General features: G+C 49.8%; 1 protein-coding gene across 1 annotated transcript in view; it reads left to right on the plus strand.

Moving 5' to 3' along the window:
• LOC119098472 (SH3 and cysteine-rich domain-containing protein) overlaps window positions 1-26,309 on the plus strand; it is a gene marked incomplete at its 3' end in the record, with an annotated part of 116,431 nt that overhangs the window by 3,394 nt on the left and 86,728 nt on the right. The window contains 1 exon segment of the mRNA XM_037221398.1: window positions 22,193-22,304. Within this exon segment, the coding sequence (XP_037077293.1) occupies window positions 22,193-22,304 (112 nt within the window).

Below are 26,309 nucleotides of genomic sequence, written 5' to 3' on the forward strand. Positions count from 1 at the left end.
GTATTCGTGCAATGTGTCCGGGCGTGATCCAGCAAGTAATACATGCTAACGGTGAAAACTTATTTCTGATGTTCTCAACGTGCAATTCACAAATCGCATGTAGTGGATGTATGTTTCATGGGGCTTGACCTTAGTTGTTTACCCCTCCCCTAGATGTAAGGCGAACGAAAACCGTCTCGAAAACAAAAGCAGCAAAAATGTATGTTATAAAATGTCTTTGTGTCCATGATATTTATAGAGGTCCGCGCCAATAGTGTAGTTCAATTCTTCACAATCTCACTAGGCGCATGCTTATGGGGGAATCGTGCATCTTCTCATATCTGCTTTGAAACGAATAACTGACTATTGAACTAAACGCTATTATGGACTTAAACGTGTCTTTCAAGCTTCATTGTCGCATAAAACTTTTGACGCTTGACTGCATGCCAGAATTTGAAGAACGTTTAAATCCCATTCGTTATATTTTATGACCAGGGATCTACCGCGCCTTCTGACTACGTCTGCCAGCGGTTGCGGGTTTATCCTTACGAAACCGGGTTTCTATTTCCTGCTCGGCTTTGGACACTCGAATCGATGGTAAGCTCGCGTGTTCCTTTGGGCATCGTTGAACACGCAGTAGGACAAGCCCTGGACTCACGGACTCCATCTTTGGTGCTTCGCTCCAGCCGTGGTATGCGAGATGGCTTTGGTCGCTGCGATTGATTACTGTCATGGGACGGCATATTTCAACCAACAAAATTATACGCCCCGTAGAATGCCACGACGTAAGGAGTTTATGGGCATTGTTATTAAGGTTTCAAATAATTTGGTTTTAATATTGATTGTTATTTTATTACCAGTATCTGGTATATATTGTATATTGCAATTAGCAGGTGAAAAGCGTTTCGCGGAGGCCTGAGCGGGCTAAAAAAAAAACGCCAGAATGATAGCCAAATGAAATCGGTAGGGTGCGGAGTTGAATGTTGCTCCGAAACATGCAAAAGTGTATATTTTCCTATTTTAAGATGGCTTCAATCTTAATGGACATGGCTATTGTCCAGTGGTCAAGCAAATGAATTTGGGTTTTCCACTACTTTCAAGCTCAGCAAATCACGAACACGTTAAAGTTGACCTATTAGTCTGCTTCGTTTTCCACAGTAACACTATGGCCTGCTGCGATAAGGAAAATATCGCCCAATCGTGTTTACCTTTATGGAACCAGTACTGCTGAAAACAAAATAGGTAATGCACGAACAAAATATGAAGCGCATTTGTGCATGCCTAACGGGGAAAACAATGTTTTTCCCGGTGCAACCTTTTAAGACATCAGCGAACTATTTCATGTCGAAAGGTGACAATGGTGCGTCAAGCAGACCTTCACACATGAGGTCACACATTTTTGTATACTCTGGTGGTGATGTCAGTGCGATGGAACTGTCGCCCGTTACGTGCAGAGAAAGCATTTTGCCGGGTTTATGAATAAAGTGAGTACTGGCCGTGTTTTCTGAGTCAGCCTATATATATATATATATATATATATATATATATATATATATATATATATGTGTGTGTGTGTGTGTGTGTATGTACACTTATGTTTATTATTTATAAGGGAGTGGTATGGGATCGCAACACAAAGCCCACACAAAGCAAAAAAAACAACAAATATCTAAGTTTCTGGCCTAGCTGGAAAAAAACACGAATCCTGAAGTCAAACCCAAAGAACCAGAATGATTTGAAAATCTCCAAGTCTTGAATGACTTCAAGAAGTCGTACAGGCCATCGTCATCACAGAACGGATATCTGACCATGGAAAACAGTTTAGGCCATGCATCGCCCTGGACCTGCTCACTCACACTATGACAACAGGGTGGCCAACGTCTTCACTTTGTCATGTAGGCAATCAGAACACTAGGTTGAGTTTAAACGCATGTTTTCAGTTTAAACTGATGTTCTTACAAGTCCTTTTCACGCGAGTATCATAAGACAAAAGACCTAATACGGCATCCGATCTGAAACGCAGCAATAATGAGGCAAGGAGGAGTGAAGCCCAAGGGTTTACTGTAAGCACTATCAAAACAGCTGCTACAATTATTCTTCGAATGGAGCACTTTTATATCTTTATCATGTATATTCTCTTCCTTGCACGTTTTTGGTGCTTGGTGATTTGGCTGCAAGCGTAGAATAACCAGTTTATGCTTAACTATAAAACAATAAATGCTTTTGGAAAAGAGTTTACCTGTTGTGCTCTTATGCATTACTACAAATGATGGGCTTTTCACCTGTTTATTTTATTCCCTGTGTATTTCCAATTTGCTACCAAATTAGGTCTCATAATGCTCCCGCACCAAGGCAATATACTCATGTTAACATTTATGATGATCTGCTAACAACACATGATGTATTAACTAATGGCGAGCCCTGAACAATATATCACATAGCATGTCTTGCGGAGAGTGGAGAGAAAACATTTCACTTCCCCACAGTATAAAATTCATAGGCCTTATTTCAATCTGTCATAGCATAAAATGACACTACTCGCCGACAACTGTATATAAACAAAATATCTACCGTGCAATGGGTGTTTGCATGATGCACTGATGAACAATTCGTCACGACTCAGAGAACTCTTTATGGCACGTTCTCCAGGTGAGCCCCGTTTCGTAGCGAGCAGAGGTCTGCACGCCCGATTCCACCACACCGACAGCCTTGGCCCACGTGCCAGATGTGATATCGCGCGCTACCTGGCTGACGGTCCTCTTCGTGTCACCAAGGCCATTGGGGCTCTTGTTGTAGATATGGGAGCTCAGGAACGCCCATAGACGAAGCTCTAGAAAGGTCAGATTAGGGGAGCGTGCTGGTCATGGATTGTCATGTTTTCCGGTTGATGAAGCGGGCTCCGAAGTGGTTTTCCAGCTAATCAAGGCTACCTTTGATGTATGCAGAGCCTTCCTGTCACTGTTGGAACCAGCTGTTCTCCATTTCGCCCGCCTGTCTCGCTCCAGTCATCTTCAGATGCGCTCCAGCATGCCGCTGTACCCCTGCTTGTTGACCGCGGCCAGTAGAGTCGTCCGCACATAGGAAGAACAACACAGTGAGGCCGCTCGAGCTCGAGACGACACAACGCTGCTCCCTTTGGACCTGAGCAGCGGGACTCTCCTGCACGGTAGGCGGGTCGCCCTGAGCTCGAATCCGGCAGGTTCGGTGTTTGCTTCTCTATCCGCGTGGAAGTAGGGTCTCGCCGCCGGACCAGACGCGGTCCACAAGCCCGGGATCGGCTTCAGACTTGGTCTTCAGCCAGATAGGAAATGTCATCTTCCTGCTCTTTGCCGGCTTCTGACAACTTCTGAGGGGTGAACATTTTGTAGGAGATAGGTGGTGGCCATTTTTCAGAAGTTTTCTAAACGGTTGTTTGATTACTAGCTGACATGTTGGCGATCTTTCAGACGGACTTTGACGAGTTCGTAGTGATCACCGGACTATGATTTTGCACCGCCATCTTCTGGTCTTGTTGGTCGAATCTCCCTCACCCGTCCCGTACTTTGCCTCAGCGCAGACCCCCGCTCAGCCTCAGAAGCCAGCACAGACCCACCGCTCAGGTCAACAAGCCGGCACAGACTCGCCGCTCAGGCTCAGAAGTCAGCACAGACCCACCGCTCAGACTCAGAGCCCAGCACAGACCCGACGATCAGGCTCAGAAGCCAGCACAGACCCGCCGCTGAGGCCCAGAAGCCAGCATAGACCCTCCGCTCAGGTCCAGAAGCCAGCACAGAGCCGCCGCTCAGGCTCAGAGACGCGGTTCACAAATTATTTTCTAATTTCCTGCAGGCGCAAGCTCACTTTTGCCAGCGGATTTTGAAGCGAAGTCTACCAGTGCCTTCGTGTCGCGTGGTTGGATCTAGTTGACCAATGTAATTAGACAACATTTGCCTTTTGTTCCGCGATGAGCAGCGCCATCGTGCCATGTGGATCTGTGACTCATCAACTACAACCCCAGGCCATATGCCATCAAACGAAACAAAAAATCGGTTGCTTGTGTGGTCACAGCCGAGCTCAGCACAGCTCCGTCACACACGCCAGATCAAGGCATGTTTTTGTTTTGTAATCCTCGTGTTTTTGGGAAAGTGAAAAAATCGTTATATATATATATATATATATATATATATATATATATATATGTACATATACATGCATAAACATATCCCAGGCAGTCACAGGCTCACTATTAACCATTGACTGGGATTGTCTACGGTGGTGGCAGCGGCGACGCTAAAGGTCAGGCGATGTCAGAGGGCAGGACGGACCATGTTCAGCATTCGGCACGTTCAAGTTTCGCCACAGCATTTTGCCCTTGACCGAGAATTTCACGACTGAATTGAGAGGCCCGGGCCCATCTAACAAGCATTTTTTAGCAAGGATGCTATTCCCAGAGAACCGTCGAATCGAAGAATTCCGATAAAATTGATAAAAAACATTCGCAGTTAAAAACAAACTGGCCTATAACTTACCGAAAAGAACGAAGTATTTGGTTCAATAAATGGTGCAAAAGCCCAAGAAGCTGGCCGAATGTACATTTGCCCTGGCATATAACAGAACTTCCATCAGTGAAAATGCACCAGTTCTTACGACACACACACACACACACACACACGCACACACACACACACACACACACACACACACACACACACACACACACACACACACACACACCACACCACACACACACACACACAACACACCACCACACACACACACACACACGCACGCACGCACGCACGCACGCACGCACGCACGCACGCACGCACGCACGCACGCACGCACGCACGCACACACACACACACACACACACACACACACAACACAACACACACACACACACACACACACACACGCACGCACGCACGCACACACACACGCACACACACACACTTAATATATATATATATATATATATATATATATATATATATATATATATATATATATATCAGGATTTTTAAACTTTTCAGACGCTTCTTAGAACGTCATTCTGGCAATTTCAAATGTTTACAAAAACTATAACGCAAAAGTTCCGGAGCGATAGTACTGTTTTGGGGGCCGCTGTTACTTAATGAAGTTGAAATGAAGCTGTTCAAAACTGCTTATGGATCTGCGACATACACCAAGTTGTGGAGTCCAGTTTCGACACCATGAGACCTTTGAAGTTTGTGCCTGGCTTTCCTGATCACAAAATCTGATTTTATCGGAGACGCTCAACAATCGAGAGAGTTCTACGACGACCGCGAGCAAAGTTCTGCTACTCTGCGGAATGGCCCGTGTCTTGGCGCGGCTGGGGTAGCGCGCCGCCGGGACCATCTTGATGATCGCTGGTGAGTGGCGCTTGTTGAAATAGATCGAGAACACCATGCAAAGTCAGTTCAATTCCTGACACCTTAGAAGATGCATTTAAAGATCCGCTAGAAGTGTTGGTTGGTGTAACCTACGAAGACGTCCTCATACTGAAAAAAACAAGGAGATCGTTTTTTTTCTTCAGTCATAGAGAAGACAGATGACGACGCGCGATATTTTAGGAGCAAAACACTGCTCAGGAAGAAGAATGGCTGAGGGCGAGTATTTCCGGCACCTGAGTGAGGAGATATGAGAAAGACACAGAAAAGCGATCGGAAGGAATGCTAATGTGTGGTTTTCCATGAAGTGGTGCAGATAGTCCCTCGTACTGACGACGACGATGACGACGATGAAACAATGGGGAGATCTTGTTTACTCACATTTTCAGAATAGCTGTCAACTGGCCAGCGCCACTGCGTGATCGGATCACAAGCGTCAAAAAGGCTCAAAATGTGTCCCATTTAGCAACAACATAATCCTCATCTCGCCGTCGGCACGTGAGGTATTGCAAAGCCAAATCTGATAGCTTGAGAAAAAGATCGTCCGTCAGCTTGACAGGTGTGCTGTTGACACAGGAGGATGATGACGCACATATGTGATAGGAATGGCGTTGGTCGTTCTCCAATCCGGTCACCGGCGATGACATCGAACAACTGCTTGATGTTTCAAATCTTCAGGCAGAAGCCGTGATGCAGCTCTGGCTATCAGATTCATGTACGAGTGGTCGGATGATCGTATTTTTAATATTAATTTTTTACAGATTGTTTGAATGGGTGGCTTTAGGTTCAGACCACCTGCCAAGCATAGCTGTTTGTGTGTACCCCGAACCCACCACCCAAGTGCCGTCCAGTCCAACGGATAGTGTCGCCTCCGCCCCTTCGCCAAACAGAAATGCGGAAGGTTTTTCGTTGCGCGTTGCTTTGGTACAGCCACCCCGGGCCTGGGTTGACTCTCTGGGCTAGCTGCTAGCAGGACTTTCCACTTCAGTCGAGCCAAACAATGTACCCGCTCTGGGACCCGTACCCAGCACCGCTTAATTACGAGGCCAGCATATTTTTCTCATAGAGCGGAGAGGGCAATCGTTGTTTGAATGTGCTCCTATACTACGGCTTTTAGTGCGAGAGAGGTGATCTTCGCGTCTGCCTGCTTCCTGAATGACGAGGCCTGGGGAAGGGAATCGAAAACGTCGCTGGCCTGTGTAATATCCTCGTGATCGTCCGAAGACGGTGCTTCCGGCGCCTCCACGACCGTCAACTGGGTGAAACCGTCGTCTTTGGGCAGTGCCATAAGCAATAGAAACCCATCGACTTCTCATTTCACTGAACTGCGGCGCAGGTGACGCATTGCTCGGGAAGGCTGTCCGAGCAGGCGGACCAGGCTGCAAGCTCGTAGAGGATCAACTTCAAGCGCTCCAACTGCGGGAGGAGCACCGTGAGCTCCGGAACCAGCCAACATTCGCTGGTGGCGTCGGCCAGATGGAGTTACCTTTATGGCTTCAGGTGGCACGTGTCGGGCCCGCTGGAAAGCGAAAACCATACGTGTCCTGGAACCGTACATGTTCGTTGAGTGATTCAAGACTTCAGTTAAAGAAGAGGCTGGGCTTGAAAGCATCTACATTTCTGTCGTCAAGTTGTGCATCAAAATGAAGTCCATTGTTTTCTCTGATGTGTCTTGCTCCACAGTGCAGAATTTGAGATCCATAAAAAGGAATGGTGAATACTAAGATTTTAATGTCGCGATCAAAAATACCAGGGTCAAGAAGTCAGTCAAGTCTGTTGTCACTGACACCTTGTAGCTCTCGTGCTCTTCGACGACGCCATCATTCTTGACACCTCCAATGAACGCTGCCATGAATGAGCACGATGAGCGTGAAAGAGCAAAAGTGGCTCGCCTGAGCGGTCTGTTATGGATTCAAGCACCACTGGAACAAAGCAGCTTGGAAGATTGTTCATAGGTGTACGAGGAGCTCCATTCACTTGGCAGGGATGAAGTCTGAATTCCCTGAGAAGCATCCTGGAGTGATTTCAGGATGATTTGTTCAAAGGGCCAGCTTCGTTCGTGAGCCACTTCAAAGTGATGAACAAACTGGCGGAGTGGAGAGAGACTCCCTTGGATGCATGGGTTGGTTTATAACTGCTGTCAAAGAACAGAAGCAGTATGGTCTGATGCAAGGTGTTCGTGGGGATCGGAAGTTGTTTCAGCGCGAGAAGTCAACGAATCTGTTTGTTGGCGGCACTTAGAAACAGGAGTGCACCTGGTTCTTTGATGCTCCTGTTCTCTGAAAATCCATTTTCGGTTCTGCTGAAGTTCCTCACGCTGAAACAACTTCCGATGGCCTCACGGGATTCACAAAAAAACCCAATTGGCACAGGTAAAGGAATGTACTTAAATTCCCCTGTCGTTAACTCTTGCTTTAGTTACTTGTCATCTCTGGCGTTGGCGCAAACTGCTTGTTTTGTGTTATGTTATCATCGTGACTTAATTTCCACACCTAGGCGGTTTAGCACCGGAAGTGCTCTGACGTTCACACGACCGTCGGTCAGCACGGCACCACGCACGTCATCCAGCCTTCCTCCGCGCGCACAGCTGCTGCGGACGTCTGGCTCAGCGGCTGTGCCGCGCCGTTCCGGTCGTCCGGTGACTCGCACCGTCGCGCAGGGTGTCGCGATGGCCACGTGGTGCCCGGCACGCCCGATTGAGGACAGTTTACAGAGCAAACCCAGTCTTGACTGCCAGAAGCCTGGAAGCCTCTGAACCTTGCTGCCTGTGCGGCAACAGGACGGCATGGCGGAGTGTCCAATTTAAATCAATCATCGAACTCGAACTGTTCAAGAACAAGGTGTACCCACAAACGGATGGCTGGCCGGCGTTGAAAGTCACGAATAAACACAAAAAACGCGCTGTTATCGGTTGTCAAGCAAGAAACATTTCAGTAAACTACCAGTACACGTTTTTGCTTGTGGATGCGGGACAGAGATGACGTTGCGTGGAAGTCTATGTTCGTACCGTCTGGACCTTTCATTGCATTTGTTTCTGCCGATACCAAGACGTTAATCTCACTCTGCGTGTCACGTATGCACTTGCCAATCTTTGGAACGCAAAAACGGCCGAACAAGCCGCGGAGCTGAGTGGATGAGCTGAGCATCGACTAGCGGATCCGCAAAGCGCACGACCAGAAAACTCATTGCAAACGCCCGGGTATGGCCAGTCCTCACGACCGAAGGCGCAAGAACGCGAGGACGATTCTGTCGTTTATAAGCAGCGTCAGCTGACTGGGAGTCGCCGTTCTCCCTTTCCTGGCCCTCCTTGTACTGGGCCGGGAGGGCCTTTGGCAGGGGTGGAGCGGGCAACTGCGCAAAACGGCACGAAAGAAAATTAAAAGACGCGAGCACAGCTCCATCACATTGCGGCGATGGCAGCTGACTGGGGGTCGCGCCGTTCCTCTTCTCCGGGCCCTCCACTGCGCTGGCTCGACCACATGGTGGATGTCTTTACTTGTTTTGTTGCTCCAGAGCTCCAGAATTTGTCAAGCTTCAAGAGGTTTCTTTTTGCCTCTGTCCCAAGCCAAAAGATGTGACATTGTAGGGTAGCTGCTAAGAATAAAATGTTAACTTTAAGTGGTTGGTGCTGGCCTGTCGTCCCCTGCAGAGTTCTAATCAACGTGCGCCCTAAGCAGCTCTCCCACCAATTGCCCTGTATATTCCGCGTGCGACTTGCCGGACATCATGCATGCCGTATGTAGCACCATATCCCTCCTGTATCCGGTTTGGCGCATCATGACTCCCGTGTAAGCCGTCTGCCCCTGTCCCAGCCGGCACGGGGGTTGGGCCGCCTGCGAGCCCCGAGTGCGCCCCCTCCCCGCCGGTGTGAGCTGCTCCGCGCGGTTCGGCGGCGGCGGCGCGCGTCGCACGCCGTCTGTGCAGTCGATCGGCGCGCCGCCGGCGTCGGCGCGCCGCCCGCCACCGGCCGCGGCCGGTCACTGCGGCGGGCCGCGCGCTGCCGGACCGCAGCTGCGCTCTGCACGCGGGCCTCGGAACCGGCCGCGGCGGCACCGCGGTGGGTGGGCACCGGCCGCCGCTCCCCCGCGACGTCCGCTCCAGCCGTGCCCCAGCCGGACGCATCTCCTCCGTCGGCCACGGAGCGGGCTCTGTCAGGATCTTTGGCGCAACAGGTACTGCATAATGGGGAGTGACAACGGATATTGCGGTGTCGGTGCCTTATCTGGCTTGCGCAGGTTATCTTTAGCGGTCGTATGTTCCTTCCAACCGACGTGATGAGTCTGTGCACGTTGACTGCGCCAGCCGTAACGCTGGAAGACTGTTCTGTGAGGCAATCACCAGTTTCATTTGTTTTCAGTTTAAAGAGGTAAATTTCACATTGCCGATCTTGTGTTGCCATTGCCATTTCCTTATATTTGAACAGCTTGTCCAGCAACGGTACATTTTCAGTCCCTACACCTTTATGATGCGACAACAAACAAGTTTGCCGTTGCCGATCAATGCATGACTTGTTTGGGTTGGCGGTATGAGGGATACAAAACCTTGGTCTTTACGCCAAACTCAGCAGATACTGTCGAAACCAAGTGATACCAAACCCTGGCCTGCACACCAGACTCAGCAGATACTATCGAAATCAAGTGCAATGTGGTTAGTTCGGATGATGGGTTAAAAGGCAGAGGCTATCGCGTATTGTTTTTGTGCATATTGTGTATCGCGTATTGTTTTTTTTTGCATATCATGGCTGTGAATGACCACAGTTTAGAGTCTCTTGGCAGGTAGATGATATTGCGCATGAGACAGAGATTAAAATCCGGGGTTTGATTCCTTAATGAAATTCACATCTTTAATACCTGTCAGATGATCGACCTCATCTACCTCAAAAGCACCTGCATATTGGGGTCCTTCTCGGCCGGAATATGGGAACTCAAACAACATGCGATACATTAACTTCCTGACTATAAATCCAAACCCCCATGGACGGCATATATATATATATATATATATATATATAATACGACGAGAGCTCACACTTTACCCGAGAGTATGGTGACATACATTGACACTGCATGAACTGTTGGTAACGCTCATACAGGGAAGCAATACCATTCATTCAAAAAGGATTCGGATGATATTGTCCTTAGAATACCTCTCGGTGCACACTGCTCGACACCAATGATACAAAATGGCGTGATCTCCCGTTCATCGCTTACACTCATTTCCATTTGCACATTTAGTTACCTTTCTCATTCGCTAGATGGCAGTGCAAGTGCGCGCCTACCATATGCTGTGCCGTTGTACACCGTAACATGCGCAGGGACCATTACTTCTACGCTGTTCTTAATAACCTCTCCCATTTCATGATTCATGCATAACTAACCCACTCACTAATGCTCCATCACACTTCTTTACATAACCCAGTTGTTTTCCGTGCCTTTTGCAGCGTTTACACTTTGGCATGGCCAACGTGAACCTCGCCAGTGAAAACGCCCGCCACCCTCATCCTGATCTCCTTTTATCTAACTCTAGATGTGGTTTTTGATGTTATGAGAAGGTACCCCTTCCTCAATTCTCACACTTTGGCTACCGGATACCATACGCCACATGACACGACTTGCACGGTATTGATCTATCGAACAGACACGGACACGGACGCGTACACACGACAAACATACGCACACACACACACACACAATCACACACACACACACAAACACCACACCAACACCACACACACACACAACACACACACACACACACACACACACACACACACACACACAACACACCCACACATCTCACGGATCCCTACACGTGTAGTGGATAGTGAACCTATCTACCGCGCAGAAGGAGAGAGAGAGAGAGAGAGAGAGAGAGAGAGAGAGAGAGAGAGAGAGAGAGAGGAGAGAGAGAGGAGAGAGAGGAGAGAGAGAGAGAGAGAGAGAGAGAGAGAGAGAGAGAGAGAGAGAGAGATATACATATGTATATATATATATATATATATATATATATATATATATATATATATATCACTTTCAACCTCAAACAGATGAAACAAATAGTGAACATCAAATATTGTATATAAAGACCCACTGGATCAGACGGAACAGTCTTGTTTGGTCTGGAGTCCAGTTTCCGTAATTCACGGCCTTCTGGGATTTCTGACTGTCTCAGTTTTCTGGGAGAAAGAGGGGAAGAGATCGGCCCTAAGGAGTCGTGTGTACATTTTGCTACGTACTTTTGTCTTTTTTCCCTCCGTCTCCCGTCAAGTCACATACTGGGTCCGCTGGGCGATCCCCTTCCAATGGTGTCCATCTCTGTAATGTGTGGGCTCGTTTTTATTGCACGACTAGGCGCAGAACAACCTTCAGGATGCCTCTTAGATTAGAAAAACGGTGCCCGTAAGTGTAGCTGGAGTAGCTGGTAACATTGCGTTAGAGTAGCGTTCCAAAAAAGTAGCGTCCTTTTGGCCCGCAAGCGAGTTGAAGATGCAAAAAAATGACAGACGTTTTCCTGGACATGAGAGGAAGCCAGTGACATCCGGTTTTCAGGTTTTGATTTATCTTTGAAGATGTTACTATGATTTGCAACAGCACTACACTTATTCCCTGCAGCCGCGACCAACGTTGTCATGACAATAGCCGTGCGCACCTCTACTTGCGAATAAAAAAAAGTCTGTGATTGGCCGGCATGCAAGGGCGTGTTACAAATAAACTGACTGGTTGAAGTTCGAACCAGTGCGTCTCACGCATCACGTGAAACTCCCATTCCCAAGATCAAGGTGCGCTTCGAAAAGAGCCACTGCGGTAAATGCGAATGGGAGAAAAACCAAAGCCATAGTAGCCCTGTTCGCATAGGGAGTTGAAAATGTTGCCAGATGGGCACCAAAACTGGCCAGCTGTAGGGTTTTTAACTTTTGTGCATCCGCGTCGCTGGTAACGTGGCGCTCTTGAGTCAAGCTGTGCGGCGTTTTGTTATCGCATTGAAGTACCTATAAAAGAAACCTTACCTGCTATCTGAGAAATCCATGCCGATGTTGTGTTCTCAGGTATAGCTTAAGCAATGCTACGTCACACACGACAATACCAACAGCAGCAACATAATAGCCGGTTTCACTCCCAACGTGGCGCTTTCGTGGTTTAATCCTCGCACACCCGCAGCTTCCAGCATTCTCCTAGCAGCAGAAACTAAGCCTGACCAATCAGCGAAGAGCTTTCAAAGATCAAGGTTGATAAAAATGGCCATATGACAGCGAGGCAGTCCATCTCGGGAGCATATACTTTTTCGTACATGCGTATCCTAGCAACCGCCGTCAGCGGCGTTAGAAATAGTGCTGAGCGAAATGGCCCAGCTATTGATGCTCTGGCAAACATGTTTTGTCTTAGCAAATATCAGAGGTGATGAGAAATATATTTATAATATCACTTTGTATATACCTTCATATTTCCTGTAGCTCAACAACTAACTTTCAAGAACAACGAGAAACAAGGTTTTGGAGCAGGAAAGCTGATGCCGCTAAAACCTACATTGTCGAGCATGTATTGAATGAAAGCGATGGAAATGCAGCGAAACGTCCCCAAATATTTTGCGTTCGCTTCTTTCTATTTCTATGCATTCGTTTTTGCAAGTAGTTTGGACGTCAACAGAGCCGCCCAATGGTCATGAGATCGCCAGGTGGTCCAGGGCCTTAAGATCGCATTTCGTTGAGGGCCTCGACTTCTCAGGCCGCGGACAAATCGCAGTTGAACTAACGAGCTTACGCTCCGCCTCCTTCTCTTTCTCCCACCGCCATCTATCTTACTCTGCCATAAAGACGTGGATCCCTACAAAAAAGCACTTCATGCCGATGAAAATCCCGCGGAATGCAGCCCGCCTTGAAAGATTTTGGAAGATGCAATATCTTCGATCTCATTTCCAATTTCTGACCCGGTTTTGCCACTCAGTCCTCAGATGCCAAAAGAAAACATAAGGACATAGGAACCATAATGTTCTCTTAAAAGTGTACCTATGGCACCCACATAAGAAGAGAATTGGCATGTAATGCAACAATTGAGAAAGTTGACATTTAGACCCAGATCCAGACTCAGTTGCATTCATTTAGTACATTCAAACCTCATGCTTACCGTACCCCAGGCTGGTCAATCCTGTGCTCAATGCTTTCCTCAACAAACTTGGCAAAACTAGAGCTCTAATGGGAATCTATGACCACTAAACATTATTAGTAATTGCACAGGCTCCTGGATATCCGTTCTGAAAGCAATAGAACCTAAACTGTGTTAATTATACAGGTGCTTAGATTGCTAGTTTATTCCATGTCGCAACTTCTATAAAGAACGACATAAAACCGAAATCCCGGATGATCCCACGGCAATACCCAATGCACGGGATCCGAATTGGAGCAAACGGGTCTCGCGCTACGTCAACTGACACCTTCTATCATTTCTTGGAATCCCGTCGGCTGTACTCTTTTTATGACATAGCCTTTGGTGCATAGAGATGGTGCACTGTACCGGACGTCATTAATTTCTTATGGTAATGGTGCAGTGATCCTCGTACAATAAGCCCGGCTTAAAACTCGAAGGCATACAAATCGTGAACGGTGATATGAACGAAATCACCAGATTCAACATGCCATGCAAGTGTATTCAGATAGACAGAACATACCTTAGCAGACACGAAACGACGAGAGTTTAGACGCATTCCGCCTAAACCAGACATAAAACATTTCATCCAAGGGACCGCTCACAAACACAATAAAACAACATTCACAAGCTGTCCAAATTATTTATGCAGCCAAAAAGGAGACTGAACCAAACACAGCGTACAGTTTCCCGTCCGCAGGCAGGCACATAGTCATCATAAAACGATTAAATACACCATCACGCACCATCGTCACGCATCAGCGTATCAAGCCACCCCCGCTTCCATAGCCACAACGAAGACGAAGACTACGCAACGTTGAATCGGGTTCCTTCCCATCCCTACGCACAGCAGGATCCTGAACCGGGCCGGCACCCGGTACAGGCATGCAGGGAGCGGCTGGGTGCCCTAATATAAACATTGTAGGTTCCTGTGCTCACCACCTCTTTTCTTCAATACATGCACACTCTAGATATCCTGCACACTTATCCAAGCATATTTAGACTTAAATGCGTCAGGCATCTGATGAACATGTAATGACCATAACAATGAAATGAGAGAAAACAGCCTGCATGAGGACATTTCTATGGTGCGTTGTCTGTTTAACTACCTAACTTGCCGTTCCATGACCTCAACTTGACATGACATGTTCTGCGACCCAGCGCTCGATTTTGCTCGGCGCAGCCCTGCAGACTGTGCGGCGCAGCGGCAGGACGCTGTCACGCTACCATCCGCGAAGTGGACAGGATTTCCGCCTCTCCGGCCGGGGGACAGGGATGGCGGCCACGCTTTTCCGCTAACCTAGTTGACGCTGCGCGTAGAGCTGGCTCTGAGAGGGGGGGGGGGGGGGGAGGACGTGGCGGCGCACAGGTCATGAATGCCGACAGCGCCCCACCCCATGTCGGGTCATACTTAGGGTGGTCGTCAAGATATTGAAGAATGGACTCCTGCATCTTGCCTTGGAAATCCGACATGATGTTGCGCGCACTGGCCGTTAGGTCAGCCACAGGCGGGAGGGGGGGGGGGGGGGTGGACGCTGCGGACCACCGCGGGCACCGACAGGTCAGACGGCCTGACGTAACGGGGATCCACAAAGTCATCGCCATCGCTGTCGTCATCGACTCGGCCCTTGGGTTCTCGGTGAAAGACTGAAGGGCTAGCGTCTTGGCGGCCTCCCTAGACGATCCTGGCGTCGGCTCTATGGCGGGGCTGACCTCCGCCCTCAGGGTGGCAAACCATCCAGATGGTGCATCACGTCGTCCTGCCAAGAAAGAACAATCAAATTATCCTTTGAAAATCAGCTGATTTCATCGGAAGAAGGTAATGTATGTCCTCCCAAAATTATGTGCAATCTACAGAGACGACTGACTTTATCGTGGCTGACTTGGTGCCTGACCAACTATTTCAGCGTGGTCCTGTTTGCAAGCTATGTCATTCGTTTAGTCTCAATGTCCTGAAAACGTTTAATTCTGCCACGGTTTCTCAACATGTTTTGATCTATCATAAGCACCCACTGCAAGTATTATTTGCAAAACGTAGTGAAGCTTATGTGACGACACAGACGGTGGAACAATGACCAGAGTGAGTGGTGTCCTGATGAAGATGATACAGATGTCCCGTAGCAAATCACCTTGAAACCTTACCCTCGACACGGAACTTCAAAACCTTTCATACTAGCCGTCATGTTTTAGGCAATCCTTTCCATGCACTGGGTATCCGGTGCCAGGATGAAGTCGACAGATGTTGACACACTACCTACTAAGTTTGCGTGTCACACACCCGAAACTGCGAGGGAAACGGCAGATACCTTGTGTAAACCTTCAAAAATGTGCTTTTTATATCTCCATGACTTGACATGACTCGCGAATGAGACTGGTCCCAAAATGTTGGAAATAGAACTTCAGCCGCGCTGAAAGTACAACGTCGCTCCCGCTCGCCATTTTCGAGCGACCTTCGGATAGACTGAGCGGTCGATCCCCTAACCTTCCGTTAGGGCACTGATTGAACAGTTGGGCTAGGTACAAAAACAAGCTGTTGGAGCCTACCATTGCTTGCGTTCATGGAGCGGCTTGATTTTACGAGTCCTGCAAAAGCCACACATAAGCCCGGGTTGAAGTCCGGGTCCTCTCGGACTCCAGCACGTGTCTGCCACGGACAGTTCAGCTGCTCCGTTCTTTTAATGAGACATGGGTCTGACACCCGCCAGGTCTCAAGAGCACTGAAGCCAGCATTCCAGCCAACCAATCGTCCATTTTTGAAAGCTTATTTCGCTGTTTGCTCTGTCCCGGCGGTGGACTGTTTCGCTTGGAGGCCAATAGAAAGCTAAAAGCGTTGTGGATTGTTTGTCCACTGTCCACATGCCGCGGGGGACGTTTGGTGACAATACGGAGCGGCGTGTCGGTGTTCAGTGTCGGCAGCGTGGCAACTGCGGGGTCATAACCGGTGTTGTAACCGCGGGGACACAGGGTCTGGGCTTTCCTCCAGCTGTGCCCTCTTGTCTTCCGCTGCAAACTTCGCGATAGACTGTGCTGCTGACGACCGTAGCTTTGCATTCGTCGTCAAGCAAACCAATCGAGCATAGTATCCACGTGTTGTAGCATAGCAGGAAGCATGCCTTCGCTGCGTTATATCGCAACACTTTTAAATGCTCCCTATATTTTTGAGTCCATGTTACGTCAGTTCAACGACCTAGATGAGCGTAACCTGGGCCATGTTGGACCACAACTTGAATAGGACATTCGCTAGTAATTTATCATAATGTGAATGTGCACTTGTCTGGCTAATCTGGTTCACACAGCGCTATCACTACCTGATCTCCAAATCATGGCTTGCTGGCACAATAGGCCGCCAACCGAAATTGACCTGGGGTTCTATTATTCGGCAATGTGCTCTCTGGATGCGTGATGCATCGATTTTAATTATTGCTTTATTATTCATAGTCGCTTCGTTACACCTGGATGAATATATAATTTAAAGATGTAGTCCGAAACTCAAGATTGCCAGTTTTCTGGGATCTGAGCCAAGTGAAGTAGTGCTGGTCGTGTGAGCCCTCTGGCCCTACAATCCGATCACAAAATTCCAAACCAACGGCTGAATTTTGTGGCAGAAGTTGAAAGTGCCGTAGTGCTCGGCTCGGTCAGTCCTGATATTGACGTCACGAGACCCAAAGCGCGGCTGCTGCCACCGGCGACAGGCCATTGCAATCAGTGGAAAATATCACTTGTCTAAAGCGACTCGAACCCAGCTCGCCGCGGATCGTTGAGTCCGCCATTGACTCTCCAATCAACTGACCTGCTGGACCTCGGACAGTTACTTGTAACCTGACTCTTAACCTTTATAATACACGCCCTGCCAGCACGCCTTGTTCCTTTTTATTCGTTTTTGACTTCACAAAACTGCTTTGTCATTCGCATTTGATGCTTTGTCTGGCTAGGTCACCATTAGTTATAGTCCTTGGATGCCGTAGAAATGCAGCTGGGTCGACAGCCAGCGGATTTTCCTAGGGCAGCGCCGTACTGGGGGATAAACGGAACATTGTGGTTAACCAAATCATTCAGGTACTGGCAAATTGTAAAGATTGGAGCAATCTACCGGCCGACTGTATAAAAGATATATATATATATATATATGTATATATATATATATGTAATATTGTTTTTAATATGGATAACCCAATGTTATCTTAATCGTGACTTCCAGGTAATGTCCATGTGAATGTGGTTCAGGAGTGCATTAGCTACCCCACGAAATTCCGCTTGTCTCGCGTTCTTTTGTCGCGGAATAGGAGAAGGGTCGGGTACCTGCCCTCCTCCCGGCAGATCTCAGGTGACGCGGAGCGCCGTGGCAGTGCGGGACTTTGTACCAAGATGTGTTTGGCAAGAACAGGTGCCAGTAAAGCGCGGGTACGTTCAAAGGCTTCTGTCTTATTCAAAGCATGCCTTTGAGCTTGCAACGACTCTCCACGGTTCTGCACATGGGGTGTTTAGGAACGAACCAATGATAACCCCAGTTTCATTTCCCATCGCCATTGGGACGTCAGCTCCCGCAGATTTTCTTTAATGCTTACACTCGCCCAGGCGTGGCCGAAATTAGCTGTCTGTGCGAAATCGAAAGCGGAGGAGCACAAAGCGTGATACTCCGCTCCCCGTTCTGCCATCCCCACACACACATTCCCAGCCACTCTCTCCACCGCCGACGGCTAACGAGCGCCCGCGACTGCCCAGACGGGAGCGGGGAGGCGCTGGGCAGCCGGCCGGTCATTTGCGGTCAGCGGCGCGTTAGCCGCCCAGCAAGAGCCGGTAATTACCGCATTACCGGGCACCCAGTGACCCGTGGGCTGCCTCGGCACGTCTGTCACGGCCCGGTGGCGGCATTAGGCCAAGGTCAGGTGTCGCGCCAATGTAGGTCATTGTCGGTGCTAGTCATGTCACTCCGAAAACACACATTTGGTGAACAGAAATCCGATGTGGACTAATTTTGGTCTTCTTCGGTCATTGGTGTTTTTTTTGGTCATTTTTTGGACAAGCAACTTTTGCATATTTTTGATTGGCATGCATGCCAATTTTTAAAGAATATGCTCACAAGTGAGCAAAAATAGACGACATTTCAACTTTATCCAGCTGGTTGTGTGAATTATGTGCATGTTTTGGTTTGAGACACGTGCTTGATGCCCTAAAAGACCCATTAAAATTAAGTAACATGGCGAGGCTTATTCTCTCAAAGTGAAGTCGAACTGAGCTGATGTCCGGCGAGTAAAAAAAGAAAATAAGGTGTGCTTTTTAGGCAGCACCACTGACGAACATGTCACTGAATGAGCGATAGATGTGGTCAAATACACTAAAAAGTTCACTCATCATACTCAGGCATACGACATGCTGTAAAACAAAAACATGTTGAACGTACAATTACGTAAAAATGAGTCCTAACGATCAAATACAACATCCCGGTATAAACCAATCCACCCGATTCTGAAATACAATAGCGAAACCTGACTGCGACGTACGGACACTAAGTACCTTGCAAAATGTTATCAAAACTACAACGTTGCGCAGACACCACAACGTAAGCAATTTGCCATTTTGGATAAGCAAATGTGAAATGGATTTTGAATCGAATGAGTGCGTTGGAATGAAAGCAAAACAGTGCTTTTCATAGAGCCGTGTCCAGAGCAATCATGGGAGTGCAATGAGGCTTTTTCCGGTCGATTCCAACTTATTTTCGGATTTTGTCATGTTATTTTGTGCGAATAAATACATTTCCAGAAAAAGTATCGCTCCAAATTAACTTCTACTTCCCTGATCTTCCTGCTTCTGGGAGTAGCATTTTCCTTAAAAAAACACAAAAAACAGTGCGGTCTCTCTAACCCAAAGATATGTGTCGTGGATGATGTTATTTGGTCAAAGCATCGATTGTTCTTTTGCGCCTTACTCTAGTACAGGTCACGAAAACCTGTATCTCTTCGGTGACTTTTTCAGCTCTTCTTCACCTAACGAGGTTATGCAGTGGTTCCTCTCGCGTACTGCAGATGGAATCTTCTTGACGCCTATAATATCCATAATTTAGCGTATTCGACGTGAAGAGGATTGTATACCTACGCTTGGTATCAGAGCGTGAAAATTTGGGGCCAATGTAGGTATTGGAATTGACGTCATTGCAGCAAGCAATATACTTGCTTTTGTTTTGAGTTACTAAAAATGACTTGCTAAAATTACGTGGAGCATTTCCACACACATAATTTCTGGTTTCAGATTCAAACAAATGACCTACAGCTCGCTGAAATTAATTTAATGTCAACGGCCGTACCCAAACCTGGCAGTGGGATCTACATCTGTGATGTTAGTGATTCTTCACGATAAAACTAAGACACCGCCACTAGTTCATGTTACATGCATCCTCTCCTGGGATCCTGTCGCACGCTTTGTGTTACCATGGAACACACCAGTCACAAATTGTGCTTTTCTTCCTCAAGTGTGCAATTGATATCACCTGGATTAGCTCATTGCGAGACGAGCATTCCTCCGACATGGCCCTTTCCCTGATGCGCCGCATCAATGAAAGAGCAGCCCTCACTGATCCCGCCGGTCTTTGCAAGGTAACATATAACTCTGCCATCTGTCTGAATGATAAATAGGTTCTCACAGCCTCGTAAACGCGTTCTATAAATGTTTGATAAATGCTCGTAGTGCCCGGAGATTTTGGCAAAGGTTCCACTTACTTCTGTAATTGGCACGTTGCACGACTTTGTAAAAAATTGAAGTGACAGCGCGCGTGCATGGGAAAGATGGCAAAATGAGTTGCGTCATAGCTGCCTTGGGCGCTGCAGGGTTGCAAGAGGTGAATTTTTTCAGGCTCGGCTTAGTACAAAGAGAAATGCCTTTTGTCCTGCTGAGCATGTAATGTGAGTGAAACTATGCCTCTTTCATCGCGCTGCGCTGTGATGTATTTTACAGACTGTAATTTAAGGGATATGTACAAGCACCTAAAGGAGACGACGAAGACATTAATGACACCGACAAATGTGTAGCACAGTATCTTGTTGGTGCATCCGTATGAACTCTACATCGTTCTTGTAAGGTTCTCGCTCTTGCTTGGTTGATATAATCTGGGTATATCAGGTTTGAAGAGGAGTGTCGAGTGTAGTCACTTATGCATTGTATTGCATTCATCGACTGACATATCCTTCGTGTAAACTTGATGTTCTTGCTCTTAGTAGCGTGACCAATACGTCACGAGGATGCGAAACCCAAATGCGATGTCAAACAGGGATGTGGGGCGGGTCCAAAATTATCAGCTCAACCATCCGCTACATGGCTACACTGCAGGCTGTGTTATGTAGCACTCTTTACGTTGAATTGTCTACCACCATGGTACCGCACCACCAACGTCTCACCATCGACCGACGATGGGCAGTTTGGAACAGGACCCATGTAAGCGTTTCACGACCTGGACCCCCCTTCCACCGCATTCAGGGCTCCACATTGTCTGATGCGCCCCAAAGCAGGTACGTGTAGCTTACTGTTGCTAACTAGAGGTGGGGGGGGGGGGGGGGTCGAACGGTGCCCTGACACTGCACGGTTCAGGTCGCGGCGCCACCGGTCGCTCAATGCGGCGGCCCTCAGCGTAGCCAGGAGACCGTGATGAGAACAGCGCATCAACGCTGGCGGGAGCAACGTTGTTCCTTCGTACACAACTGTGCTGTGTTTATTTCAAGGGAGACGGTATCCTACTACCCAGAATGCTACCGTCACCTCCAGTGACAAACCTCAGGAAGCAGCGACATCGGTATGGCAGCCGCCGGAGCCGAACTGAACGGAATACGCGCCGATAAGGGTGCGAAATGGAAACACATTTTCCACCTCACCCGGGGCCAGCCGCATCCGGCGATAAATCCGGCGCTCAAGGCGCACCGGCATGCTGACTGTGAATTTGCATCTGAATGTACGGCGGTGGGTGCCGCTGAGAAATGTGGCGGTGGCAGCGTGCCCTGCACGTGCGCCGGCTCGGTGCCGTCGGCGGGCGGCGGCCCACCAGTTCCGGTCACGGTGTGTGACGGCTTGACCCCGTTACTGGTGAGCCAGGGTTGCTCGGCCCGGCAGAGACCTGACGTTAGGCAACGGTGCCGTTCGACATAACATAGGCCATCCGCGCAAAACGGCGAGCTTTTTCAAACAGCAAGATCGTTTGTGAACTATAAAAGGTACGCTAACAACAAGGTTTTTTAAAACAAATTATCCCGAATGGTTTTGCATGGGTGACTTCGGATTCAGAGTACCTGCTAATCATAGCTTGTTGCATGTACCCCGAACCCACCAGCCAAGCGTGCCGTCCAGTTCAACAGCTAATTTCGCCTCCGCCCTATCGCCAGACAGGAATGCGGAGGGTTTTACGTGCCGCACAATGCTGCGACACGGCCGCCTCGGGTCTGGGTTGAGCCTCGTTGGTCAGTTGCCAGCTGGCCTTTCCATTTCAGTCGGGTCAAGCAATGCGCTCTCTCTGGGACTCGTACCCAGTGCTGCTGGATTACGAGTCCAGCATCTTTTCCCAGGACCACGGAGGCTGCACGGATTTCCAAGACGGCTGTCGTTTGGCGCGGATCGTATCAAAGCAATGCATGTCTTACGACAACCGATGCGGCGAAACTGTGCTCAAGCTGGTTCTAAGAGCCAAAAACCTTTTTATCGTTGCAGGAGCTTGGAATCAAACCTCTTCAACAAGAGCAACGAACTTCAGGAGGAGATTGGCACGAAGCGATTCGACCTTCAAGTGGCGCAGATCCACTACGCGGCCGTCAAAGCTCAGGTAGGTCCATACAGGACCTCGCTGAGGGTCTCCAGTTCAAATTACACCGCTCAGACCAGAGTGCGGTCTGAGGCAGACGTGGGCAGCGCCAGCGGCAAGGCAGTGCGATGGGTGACGGAGGAAACACACTGCGGACAGTGATACCCTGCTGACGTCATTTACTGATCATACCCGCAGCCCGGGGTGAAATGCGATGCCTGGCGAGAGGCCATTCCCGCGCTCCAATCGAAGTTCCGTTTGATCGTGAGGCGTGATTCCATGCATAGCGAGATTGTGTATCGCAGAAAAGTCTGCCAAGATGTTGGAAATTGTTCGCCGGCTAGTCTCGTGATATGAAATGTTACGAGAAGCCTGGAGGGATCTGACGGCAAGCTTTGCTCTGAGAGCGAGAGCAGAACTCCTGGTTTAAGGTGGTGTTATGAACGGGACAGGCCAGATTCCGCGCGTCCGGGTTGCGTCATCCCAGCGAAGGAGGCACCGGAGGGCGAGCCGAACCCCGTATGGATCGACGCCTGGCTCGGTGGTCCGATGAACCGCGCGTGGCACGCGATCCCCCACGTCACCGATGACCGCCGCCGGTGCGGTGACGGCGCAGTACGTCATCAGCCCGGGAGTCATGCGTCAGACGCCAGCGCTCCTTAAGCCCGGTTAGATCCCGAACGCGCTGTTGTTACCCACTCTCCCGCGAAATGGAGAACGACTGCCATCGGGCTGCCGTTAGAAGGCTGGTTCAATGAGCTACTCTACAAAGATGCTATGCATACCGCACCGTATTGCTGTTGAAAGGGTTATTTATGGCGTTCGGTATCGTGGGATAAAGCCAGCACAGTTCCCCGCCGGTGAGCCCCACTTCTCACACAGTTCATTTAGCCTACACCCAGCGGCTAGTTGAATATGACACACTCGGGTGAGGGTCAATATCACATCCCCCAGATACCAGAAATGAAGAGAGCTAAAAGCAGCAAACTAGAGCGACATGGTTATGAGATTCAGATATCTGAAATTTATTCAGATATATGCCGTGACATTCGGGTCAGCTCAGGTTAAAAAGGCCCAGTTCGATTTCAATGTTTGATATTTTTCTTACGAAAACCTTTTTATGCAACCCCTTTAAACTAACCACACTTTCCAAGCAAAAAGTCAGGGTCATTTCAGGGCGGTCGTCTTGCGTAACTCTTGGGTCAAAATGACAAAGAATCTTTTAAGGTCGCTCTACAGATTTTAATTCAAAATCAGCGTGAATGACTTCTCAGTTCGTATGTTTTTCGGGCAAAAGGTTGATTAAGCTCATGTTATGTTAATGGCCTTCTAAAAGTCAAACAGGGTCACTAACCCGATATGAACACCAGTGACCTTTTACTGAGATAAACTATCCAGGTTGAATATGGTTGCATGACGAGATCTGAGGGCACTTGGTTTGCCGATATTGAGAGTGACCTTGTTCAGCTTTCTTTGTCTTCAAGACTCTCTCGGAAAACTTGGGAACTCAAAATTGGCATAAGTGAGTTTTATACAGGCTTACCTGCCCTGTAAATCGCGTGTCTCTAGCTACCTTACTTTACCAGATCTCACGGGACGAATTGCTCCCCCACCGCGCGCGTGACTTTCAACCGGCCACATGGGCGTGTACTAAAACACTAAAACTACAAAGCACAACCTCGAGCAGGCCTGTAACTGCGGGCACCGTCGGCAGTGACCGACCTGCCGAGGCCCGTAGCGCCGCCCTGACGCCGCCGTCCGGTGGCAGTCTCCTCCATACCATCAGCCGGGTGGTTGTCTGACGATCGGCGGCGTCTTCGTTCGCCGCCGTCCCAGACACGCGACGAATCAGGACGGCACCCGAGGCACGCCACCGGCAGATCACGGACCGCCGGCGGCAGCGGTCGGCGGTGGCGCCCGCCGGCCCGGCACCCGAGGCCGAGCCGCGGCCGCCTGCTGTGCCCGCGGAGCACGGCCCAGCGGCGGCACCCCGTGCGCCCGCGGAACACGGCCCAGCGGCGGCCGCCCACTGTGCCCGCGGAGCACGGCTCAGCGGCAGCATCCCGTGCGCCCGCGAAGCACGGCCCAGCGACGGCCGCCCGCTGTGCCCGCGGAGCACGGCCCAGCGGCAGCATCCCGTGCGCCCGCGGAACACGACCCAGCGGCGGCCGCCCGCTGTGCCCGCCGAGCACGGCCCAGCGGCGGCATCGCTGGGCGAGGTCCGAGGCATGCACCAGTCCAGCAGGCAACCAATCAAAGAAGAGCTTAATAGCATGGAGATAGTAGTATAGTTAGATATTAAGCTGAACAAGGCTTTGTTGCTGTGACCAATGTTTTAGGAGTTCATGCCATCTTTTGCCAGCATCCCGTTGACGAGGCGCTGCTCAGAAGCCTGCGGTTCGTCTCCTCAGCATCCAGATGACGCGTCAGCGCGGCAGATTGTGGGGCTCGGCAGAAAACATTGTAAGACGCCAGAATTCAAACTTCTCCAACTTACAGCAAACTTCTTGTGATCTCGTGGAAAACGGCTTAGCCAACTCCACCAGTGGCCTGTTCGCTTTACGTAACTCTAAATCTCCGACAGCAGGCACAAAGGGATGCCACTTTCAGGGGCGCCGCTCCCATGCTTGACAACAACAGATGATCTTGCGCGGGCCGCTAAAGCCTCGCCTGGCTGCGGGGCCAGCGTTGGCCCCCTCTGGCTCAGACGACCATCAGCAGGGCTCGGCACCAGCTGAGCAGGACGACAGCAGCAACACCACGACATCAATTATTCATGCCGTGTTTTGCATAGCTGGACGTGTATCGATTCAGTTAAGCTAGAATGGATGGAGCATGTAGCTGATAGAGATGCACTGCTGAGTGCGTCCACGGAGCAAGGTACACTGCTGAGTGCGTCCACGGGGCGAGGTACACTGCTGAGTGCGTCCACGGGGCGAGGTACACTGCTGAGTGCGTCCACGGAGCGAGGTACACTGCTGAGTGCGACCACGGGGCGAGGTACACTGCTGAGTGCGTTCCACGGGGCGAGGTACCATGCTGAGTGCCGTCAACGGGGCCGAGCGTACACATGGCTGAGTGCGTCCACGGAGGCGCAGGTACCACTGCTGAGTGCGTCCGTGGGGCGAGGTACACTGCTGAGTGCCGACCACGGGGCCCCGAACGGTACCACTGCCCCTGAGTGCGTCCACGGGGCGAGGTACACTGCTGAGTGCGTCCACGTGGGGCGAGGTACACTGCTGAGTGCGTCACGGGGGCGAGGTACACTGCTGAGTGCGTCCACGGGGCGAGGTACACTGCTGAGTGCGTACCACGGGGCGAGGTACACTGCTGAGTGCGTCCACGGGGCGAGGTACACTGCTGAGTGCGTCCACGGGGCGAGGTACACTGCTGAGTGCGTCCACGGGGCGAGGTACACTGCTGAGTGCGTCCACGGGGCGAGGGTACACTGCTGAGTGCGTCCACGGGGCGAGGTACACTGCTGAGTGCGTCCACGGGGCGAGGTACACTGCTGAGTGCGTCCACGGGGCGAGGTACACTGCTGAGTGCGTCCACGGGGCGAGGTACACTGCTGAGTGCGTCCACGGGGCGAGGTACACTGCTGAGTGCGTCCACGGGGCGAGGTACACTGCTGAGTGCGTCCACGGGGCGAGGTACACTGCTGAGTGCGTCCACGGGGCGAGGTACACTGCTGAGTGCGTCCACGGAGCAAGGTACACTGCTGAGTGCGTCCACGGGGCGAGGTACACTGGTGAGTGCGTCCACGGAGCGAGGTACACTGGTGAGTGCGTCCATGGAGCAAGGCCTGCGGAAGGCTGATGGGGTGAATCCACCGCACCGGCGAGTGCACTCAGTGCTTGATTGTGCCTCCAGTAAGACTCCGCCATGAACTGTGCCAGCTGTTTTTCGTCGTATATTAAATGCACATGCTCATCTAATATATTTGTTTGCATCATGTAATGTGTATTTGCTGCATTTTTTTGTATCTATTTGTTTCATAAAGCAATTTGCTTTTGACAAAAGCGC

Source organism: Pollicipes pollicipes, unplaced genomic scaffold (genome assembly GCF_011947565.3).
Source record: "Pollicipes pollicipes isolate AB1234 unplaced genomic scaffold, Ppol_2.1 Scaffold_4740;HRSCAF=5597_pilon_pilon_pilon, whole genome shotgun sequence".
Classification (NCBI taxonomy): Eukaryota; Metazoa; Arthropoda; class Thecostraca; order Pollicipedomorpha; family Pollicipedidae; genus Pollicipes; species Pollicipes pollicipes.